We start from the raw sequence: 9,640 nt of genomic DNA on the forward strand, positions 1-9,640 counted from the left end.
GCATTAGCGAGGTTTACTCCTGCCATTTCTTCAGCAGTTGCCACGGATCTTGTTTCCGTTTAATAATTCAGAGCTGCTTCTAGACTCGGAGCCCAGGGTTAATTGTGCTGAGAACCCCATGGTCAGCAGTAGCATAATCTGCTTAGTGATCTCTATCCGTGGCGTTGATTATATGTAATTGGCAGCCATGCACGTTACTAATATCATAGAAGAACTGAAAATGGCGTCGAAGAATTTAACAACCATAGATACCAGAGCAGAATTGGCCGAATTAGTGAAGAGAAAAGCTGAGATTGCGGTACGGCTTTGATACAGTCACGCAGTTAATAATGTACCTGGAAACTGAATCTCAAAAGTTGAAGTCTGTACAGAAATGAGCCCTTAAAACATGCGTTTGGTTAGGTTTCTGAAAACTATGTAGAAGTGCAAAACAGTATGAAATTTAATGACACTATGGTGTCGGGTTTATTTAAATTTTTTCATTTATAATTCACATCTTTCATTATGTGTTTTCACCTTTTGCACTTAAAAGTGACAATTTATAAATTTATAGAGTTCACTAAATTACCATAGCCTATCTTATTTCAGGATACATTAGCCAACCTAGAGCGACAAATATATGCTTTTGAAGGAAGTTACTTAGAAGATACTCAACTGTATGGAAACATTATCCGAGGATGGGATCGCTACCTAGCAAGCAACAAAAATACAAACAGCAAGGCAGATAAACGTAACAGGAAATTTAAGGAGGCAGAGAGACTATTTTCAAAATCTTCCATTACATCAATGGCCGTAAGTTTGACATAGAGACAGTTATTGAGGTTAAATTCATTGGGAATTGTGGAACCCCAGTCGAATCATAGTGGAATGTAAACTGAATAATATGAATAGAAAAAATATAAAATTTAATGTAAACGTAATATTTTAACCTCTTGTTCTTTTATCTTTCAGGCTGTAAGTGGACTGGTGGATCAAACACAGGACAAGGGTAATATGAGAATGGCAGTGTATTATGGTGCATGTGTATGAGCATTTGTTTATGACAGTCTTCTTCAGGATTGTGTTAACAAACATATTTATGTAATAAAGGGAGTTGGTAACCAAATGTTTCCTTGACATATGAACTTAAAGAAATACTCATCAGCATCATGACAGAAACTCGTCTTGAGTGAAGTGTTTGTACACAGTCATTGGGGTTGTTACAAGCACAGAATTATGATCTACAGTAATGTCATTTCCCATTTCTGATTACAACACTGAAAATAAAATACTATGTAAGAGCTATAAAAGGATTTTCTCTGTAAGTTGATCTGCTATAATGAATTATTGTAGTCTGCACTGTCTGTATTAGAATATTACCATAGAGTGAAAACTGTGTGCCGTAACCACATGAGGTATGCTTTACATAATTCTCTATATGAATATTTTTATATTGGCTTCTGAAGGACGTTTTCTAAATATTATACTAATGAAAATTTCTTCTTCTAGAAAGAAACAGTGAAACAGAATCCCAAACTGGAAATAGTGGCAGCGAAGACAATACAGGGAAGGAGTCAGGAAAAAATAACATTACAACTGTTCACCATCATACTACCAATGGAAGCAATAGCTCTACCATGGGTCCAGCACTCAATGGCAGTGTAAACATGGACAGACCAGTGACTCCAACCAAAGAGACAGCCAGCAAGGAGAGCAAAGCAGTGCATCGTTCAGGCACAAAGAAAAATACAAATAAAAAAGCAAGACATCGATGACAAATAAAACACAAAGCATAAATGTGACTTGTTAACATATTTATTAAACAAACTTTATTATGTAATAAAAATGAACCGAAGTACTGGACATTTAATGTCATGGTTTCTCTAAGGGTATATACAATATTTATTTTTTAAATACTTTTTTATTGCATAACTGTATTTAATTGTCCTAATTACTTGACAGTGAAGTTCTTTTTACATTTCTGTTTATACATATGCATCAGCAAAGGTGTCAGCCTCTGTTGATTTTCTGTGTTGTGTGCATTATTATATTTTCTAAAGAATTAATGAGAAACAATTCTTTTATTTTCAGACATTTCAGGGTCCTAATTTTCATGATGAGCAGGTGGACAGCTCAGGGGCTGAACTTGTCCTCAAAAACCTCATTTTATATTGCTCCTTTTTTAGTATATGAATAACGTGTGTACATGTTATTTTTATGTATGTTTTAAGATGGAATGAATTTTAATGAGTCAGGATTACTTAGTAGTGATGGGCTATGGGCTGCATGGCCAGTGTTTAATTTTTAGCAAGGACAGGGGGTTTTCATTTTTCCACAGCATCCAGACCAGCCCTGGGGCCCGCCTAGCCCCCTACTGAGTAGGTACCAGACTCTTCTTTCTTAGGCATAAAGCAGCCATGTTAGGAAACTCACCATTCACCTCTGTGTGATTCTGAAGTCAAGAATGGTGGAGCTACACCTCCACTCCCTGATACCTCTTCATGGGTTAATGCTTGATAAATAAACACAGGGACAACTGTACCTTTTTACCTTTATGATTGATAAACACCTGACAGCTCTTACCAATTAAGTAATTCAAATTAATGTGTATTAACTCATTATGGAGAGAAAGATAGGCCATCACCTTTGCTAACAATTTCCAGAAGTGAAGAAAGCACGTCTTCTGGGATTTGGCACCGTGTATATGTGGTGTTAACCGACGTTTCGGAGGAACGTATCGCCTCCATCTTCAGGGTAGAAGAAAAAGTATAAGAAATCTGCAAGCGACAAGACCGTGAGAACGGTAAAAGCAGACACCACATATACACGGTGCCAAATCCCAGAAGACTGCTTTCTTCATAGTCACCGCCGTGAAAGCCTCAAATCTTACAATTTCCAGAAGTGTTCTAAAAACAATGAGCAAGTTTCAAAATCAGTTGGAAAGGTTCTTGCAAAAGCTGTACTGTCTGGATAGCACTGTAAATCTTTTCTCAAAACCTGCCTTGAACAGGATTTAGCACTTTTAGAAATCCCATCTCTTGGTTAATTTTAGGGCTCCTTAGAACACTCCCAACATAGCTCAGTATTTCTGTGTGTTCTTGCACACCATGGTGTACCTCATCAGTACCTTTACATTACAGTTCCATTGTCCCAAATTCTAAACATATGTACAGGTGACACATTCACAAGAAGTGACATTACCAACAGCATTTTCTCAGTGGTACACTGTTTGAGCTGTATTATTGGACCTAGTGTTGAAGGAAACTTCAGCAGTAGAAGTTTAATATTTTCCACCTGTTCATGATGACAATTCTAACCCTAACTCTTCCGTCTAAAAAGGAGAAATTGTTCCCCATTAATCCTTTAGAGAATATAATACAAAATATATCTCTTTGACAGACCTTATGTATGTCACAGTCTCCAGTTTACAGGACACATTCTAAAGAGTATGTCTGTGAAAAATGTTCTGTGCATCTTGTGGGTAGCAGATATATTAAAGATCTTGAAATTTATAAATGCAATGTTTTTAATCCTTGGTGTACTACAGAAGTCCATGTTAGGTGGGTTCCTTGTCACCATGGCATGACTCGTCATCAGGTTGCAGATGGAAGAGACGACCTCCAGACGTGGAGGGTAGTTGCCAATATACTGAATAAGTAGTCTCATAGACAGCTGACAAGGAGTAGTCTTCCAGGTTTGGCATGTGGCTAAGAACTCTTCACTGTAAAAAATAAGCTTGTTACAAGAACTTGCAAGAAGCCTTGGATCTGGATGGATTCCTTGGATAAACGACCTAAACGAAAGAAAATGGATATGAGATTTGGTACTTGCAAAGTTAGAAGTATGTATAGGGCAGGTTTGCTTAGGGCAGTGGCAGAAGCAGTCTCAAAAATATAAGTTAGATTTAGTTGGAGTACAGGAGGTCAGATGGAATGAAGGAGGCACTGAATCAGCAGATGAACAAACATTTTTGTATGGAGAGGGGAGTGATAATCATGAATTAGGTACAGGTGTTTTTATACATAAGGGAATCATATCAGCAATTAAGAGTGTAAAATTCATTGGTGATAGGATGTCAAGCACAATACTGGTCACTATATTATATTTAAGCATCCTCTTACATTCCACACTTCTATATGTACATATATAATATAAACTCCATTGTAAATGTAACACTTTATTGTAGTTCTTGTCCCCCTTCTTTTACACTACATGTTTCGGCCGCAACTGGCCATCATCAGGTGTATTTCACTTCATGTAGCTGTCACACTGCACTCAATATTAACATTTAAACTCAAGATTTCCAAATTGTTCATTGCTCTGTCATCAATCGGCACCCAATATTCCAGAACTTTCCTTGTCGATTTTGTCAGCATAGCTCACGTGTTATCTGCTCCATGCTTATATGTGCTGCAGTGGCTACTTCTTGCTTTCAGCACAGCTCGCGTGTTATCTGCTCTATGCTTATATGTGCTGCAGTGGCTACCTCTTGCTTTCAGCACAGCTCGCGTGTTATCTGCTCTATGCTTATATGTGCTGCAGTGGCTACCTCTTGCTTTCAGCACAGTGTATTAAAGAAAAGCAGTGGCATGCAGACAGAGAACCTGCACAAAATAACATGCGAGCTGTGCTGAAAGCAAGAGGTAGCCACTGCAGCACATATAAGCATAGAGCAGGTATCTCGGTCATTTTGGTTTTAAATCTAAATTTAAATTTGAAATATTAAAGCTAAATTGAGAATTTAAAATTTTAAACCAATCGATGTGTGAATATTAATAAAGATTTTAAACATAATTGACAACACTGACAAGGGGAGTTCTGGAATATCGGGTGCCAATTGACGACAGAGCAATGAACAATTGGAAATCTGGAGTTTAAATGTTAATTGAGTGCAGTGTGATAGCTACATGAAGTAAAATACACCTGATGATGGCCGGTTGCAGCCGAAACATGTAGTGTGAAAGAAGGGAAACAAGAACTACAATAAAGTGTTACATTTATGACGGAGTTTATATTATACATATATAATACTGGTCACTGGTGTAATATCATTGTTCTGAATGTTCATGCCCCAATGGAAGATAAAACTCACGATATAAAGGAAAGGTTCTATGAAAAACTAGAACATGTATTTGATCCATTCCCAAAATGCCCTATGAAAATCTTGTTGGGAGATTTCAATGCCAAAGTAGGCGGAGAAGACATTTTTGGACCAACAGCTGGGAATGAGAGTTTGCATAAAATTAGTAATGATAATGGTGTTAGAGTAGTAAACTTTGCCACATCAAAAAAACATACTGTCGAAAGTACCATGTTCCCCCATTGTAACATTCGTAAATTTCCTTGGACCTTTCCTGATGGGAAGATGTGCAATCAAATTGACAATATTTTAATAGACAGGAGATGGCGTTCAAGTATATTTGATGTCTGATCATTCAGGCAGCAAATTGTGATACTGACCTCTACCTGGTGGTGGCACAGATTAGGGAAGGACTGAGTGAGTAAGAAAACAATGCACAGAGTTCACATGCAGAGGTTCGATCTCAAGATATTAAATGAGGTAGAGGGTAAAGAGTAGTATTCTGTTGAAATCTCGAATAGGTTTGCGACTTTGGAAAACTTAGACACTGAGGTGGATGTTAATAAAGCTTGGGAAACTATTAGAGAGAATATAAAAATTTCTGCCAAAGAGTCTAGGTTATTATGAACTGAAGAAGCATAAGCCATAGTTTGATGACTGATGCTCCAAATTATTAGACCAAAGGAAGCAAACCAAATTGCAGTGGTTACAGGATCCAAGTGAACTAAATGGGAATCTGAACAATATAGGATATGAAACCAGCAGGCATTTCAAGAATAAAAAGAGGGAATTTTTGGAAGACAAAAATTGATCAGCTTGCAATGAACAGTTAAGAACAGGAATATTACGGACCTTTATAGCAGAACAAATGACTTTAAGAGGGGTTACCAGCCTAGCAGTAACTTAGTGAAGGATGAGAATGGTGATCTGCTTGCAGATTCCCACAACATTTTGAATAGGTGGAGGAACTACTTCTCTCAGTTATTGAATGTACACAGGGTCAGTGATGTTAGGCAGGTAGAAGTATATACATCTGAGCTGTTACTGCCTGATCCTAGCTCTTTTGAGATTGAAAGTGCTATTGCAAAATTGAAACGGTATAAATCGCCAGGTAGTGATCAAATTCCGGCAGAACTTATTCAAGCAGGAGGTGAAATATTACATTCCAAGTCCATAAGCTAATTAATTCTATTTGGAATAAGGAAAAATTGCCTCATCAGTGGAAGGAGTCTATTATTGTACCAGTTCACAAGGGTGATAAAACTGATGTAGTAATTATCGAGGGATATCACTGCTATCAACTTCATACAAAATTTTATCCAATATTCTTCTCTCAAGGATAATACATAGATGAAATTATTGGGGATCATCAGTGTGGGTTTCAACGTAACAGATCAACTACTGATCAGATCTTTTGCCTTTGTCAGGTATTGGAGAAGAAATGGGAGTATAATGAGACAGTACATCAGCTATTCATAGACTTCAAAAAAGCTTATGATTCAGTTAGGAGGGAAGTACTGTACAACATTCTGATATAGTTTGGGGTACCCATAAAACAAGTTAGTATGATTAAAATGTGTTTAAATGAAACATATGGTAAAGTCTATATACCTGTAGGTCAACATTTGTCTGATAATTTTCCTATCCAGAATGATCTAATACAAGGAGATGCTTTATCACCACTGCTTTTCAACTTTGTTTTAGAATATGCCATTAGGAAGGTCAAAGAAAACCAGGTGGGACTGAAATTAACAGGTCACACATAATTGACCTGGTTCCAAAGGACGTGTAGAAAGAGTCAGGCACAAGAATGTGGCCCAAACTCCCTCACTTTTTAATAGATACAATATTTCTATTTAGGTTTCTTTGGAGAATGGTGTATTTTATCATTAAACTGAGGAAAATCTTAAATGGAGGAAATTTTAACAATGAGATTACTGGCTTGGAATCACTGAAACTGAACATCAAGTAAGCAGAAACCTTTATATTATGGAACATGAAACAGAGGTTCCACTGTATGTAATATACTGCATGTGACAAATCTAAAACTGTCACTACAAGGTATGATGTAACTTGGCAGTGCAACGCATTCTTTAGTTATTTCTTATTTCCTTCTATATGCTGAACAGTTAGGAGAGTAAATGCAAAATTCTGTGTCACTGAAATTGCAGTTACTCCTATGTACTCCACCTAGAGTCAGTGACCATTTCTCCAAGTAGTATGCAAACTTTATATCTGGTTGGATGCTGTAAATTGCAGTCAGTATGCTGTTAAACACTTTCATTACATTTCATAGATCAGATTTTAAAACTAAAGATTGTGCTGCTGGTGTCGGTGTTGCTGCTGATCTTCTTCTAGTTGTTATCAACGTCATCATCGTTGCTGTTGCTGTTGTTAGAAGATGCTCAAGCCTAGCCCAAATTACACCAAATTTCTCCTCAATTTTGCCCCAGCAAATCAGTGAAGAGCTACTGTTAAGTTAGCTTATACATTATGTACTGTTCTGCTCTGATCCCAAGCCCCATGATCCTTTAACTCCTCCTACTGCACCCGACTAGTGTGATAAGCAGTCATTCATTTATTCAGTTATGTTATTTCCTGTGCCAATGTGCCATGTGTGAGAACATATATTTATGTATGATACCAAAGAGAATAGTGAATGTGTAAGAAAAGAAGAAAATTCCAGTGAATATTTCAGGATGCTATTATACATAGAGAAACTGTTCACACAATTACAAATAAAGACATACCATGTTGTTAATTGACAAAAAAAAATTAAATAAAAATGGTGAGTGGTTATTAAAGAGAATTCCTGAAATCTGGCTTCTGCTTGAACATTCTTATTTGGATATTCCTCAAACAATTTGCACAAGAGACAAGGATGTCATGTTTACAGTGTCATGTTTTGTGGTGTCTACAGATGTGGTATGAATTGGTGAATGGATTTGTTGACTACTTTTACACACCACTTGGAACTGAAACTAATTACAGCGCTATGGCTGATTTACACACTTCACAAATCATTATACACTAAGTCTTCTCCAGCCTATGGTGTCTTCAGCAGCCATTTCGTGGTAACAGGTGTTAAACAGTAGAGATTAATCAGCTTCCCGTGCTCAGGTCATTCCTTCAAGATTCCAGTCCAGTCTGTTGAACTATCAATTGAACTGGTTGCCCCAATTTTCTTCTTTTTATCTCCTTGGCGTGGACCGCATAGGCAACACCTCACTTCCCCCATTGCTGCAGGAATGAGATTACCAAGTCACTGCCCAGAAAAAGGGTCTAATACAACAAGCCATCTCATGATCAATGCATAGCAACAGCCACTGTCTCATTGTTTGTATCAAGGTCTTTGCCTAGAAATGGGTCTATAAGCTACAATAGTTTACACTGTTTCCCAAGAAATTCGATGTATGAATTTAAACGTTTTAGGAACATAGCAGGACTGTGTGCATAACAGGACAGAGCATTTCCTGCATATGCCGTAATCTGGATGTTTTATTTCTAATGTGTTTCAACTGCAGATTTTCCATTTCATTGGCAGTTTGGATCTCCTGGCACCATCTTGACACTCACATCCACCTCTTTCACCTGAGAAGTTTAATCATATATGAGAGGCCCTAAAATGATCTCACTGCACAATCTTAAAATGAATCTGAAGTGACGAACTTTTGGATCACATAATGCTAGGAATAGTTTTGTGTAGTCTTTCCACAGTAAACAGCACACCATGCAAAATCTGTATTGCAAACTTAATAAAACAGTGTCACTCATGTCTTAGCAACCTACTTTCAGGTGTTGCTGAAAAATACTTTGCTGTCGCATAAAATACAACAGGAGTAAGAGAGATAAGAACTACTGATATTACAAAGGGCACTTCAACTTCCGGTTCTGGTAAGTGACAACCAAGAAGTTTACTCCATTTTGTTCTTGTTGAATTCATATTCAATAAAAGTAAAAGAAAATGGTCTTAATTTTATCACTGTTATTAATTCAAAACTCACTATTTTGCATAAATTACCACTTATCAATCATCATCCTAAAACAGATGGGCAACCACCAATTTAAAAATATGTATACTGTGTAATCTTGTATGGACCAAGAAGTAGTGAAATTCTAACTTTCTGACTTCCTGATTTTCATTAATACTTGCACTTCAAATACTTTCTTGCCATGTTTGTAATATATTTTACTTTCAATTTCAAATTTTCATAGTTAACTGTTATGTGCATTGGCATAAAAAAGAATATACATATGAGAAGTCATGCCTGTCTGTATATTTCAATGAAGAAAGCAGTCTTCTGGGATTTGGCACCGTGTATATGTGGTGTTAACCGACGTTTCGGAGGAACGTATCGCCTCCATCTTCAGGGTAGAAGAAAAAGTATAAGAAATCTGCAAGCGACAAGACCGTGAGAACGGTAAAAGCAGACTGGAAATAACACAGCTATGTGTGAGCAGAGGGAAGGGGGGAAGGGCAAGTATAAAAGTGAAAGCAGTGGTGTGGGAGGGGTAGGGGAAGGGAGCTGGGGCAAGCATGGTTTTGTGTACGGGAGAGTAAAGCAAGGTTAAAGGCTGGCT

At 37.3% G+C, this 9,640-nt stretch overlaps 2 protein-coding genes across 2 annotated transcripts in view; one reads left to right on the plus strand and one right to left on the minus strand.

The window, feature by feature from the left end:
• The first annotated feature begins 98 nt into the window (after positions 1 to 98).
• LOC111862584 (chromatin modification-related protein MEAF6) lies at positions 99 to 2,725 on the plus strand. Its single transcript, XM_023848089.2, has 4 exons — positions 99 to 298; positions 589 to 792; positions 952 to 988; positions 1,489 to 2,725. The coding sequence occupies exons 1-4, from the start codon at positions 188 to 190 to the stop codon at positions 1,752 to 1,754; spliced, it is 618 nt and encodes a 205-aa protein (XP_023703857.1). The 5' UTR covers positions 99 to 187; the 3' UTR covers positions 1,755 to 2,725.
• Positions 2,726 to 8,593: 5,868 nt separating this feature from the next.
• LOC111862589 (osteopetrosis-associated transmembrane protein 1) overlaps positions 8,594 to 9,640 on the minus strand; it is a 10,423-nt gene continuing 9,376 nt past the window's right edge. Inside the window, exon 5 of the mRNA XM_033750722.1 lies at positions 8,594 to 8,650. Coding sequence (XP_033606613.1) covers positions 8,594 to 8,650 — 57 coding nt within the window. The remainder of the gene's footprint in view (positions 8,651 to 9,640) is intronic.

Source organism: Cryptotermes secundus, unplaced genomic scaffold (genome assembly GCF_002891405.2).
Source record: "Cryptotermes secundus unplaced genomic scaffold, Csec_1.0 scaffold1768, whole genome shotgun sequence".
Lineage (NCBI taxonomy): Eukaryota > Metazoa > Arthropoda > Insecta > Blattodea > Kalotermitidae > Cryptotermes > Cryptotermes secundus.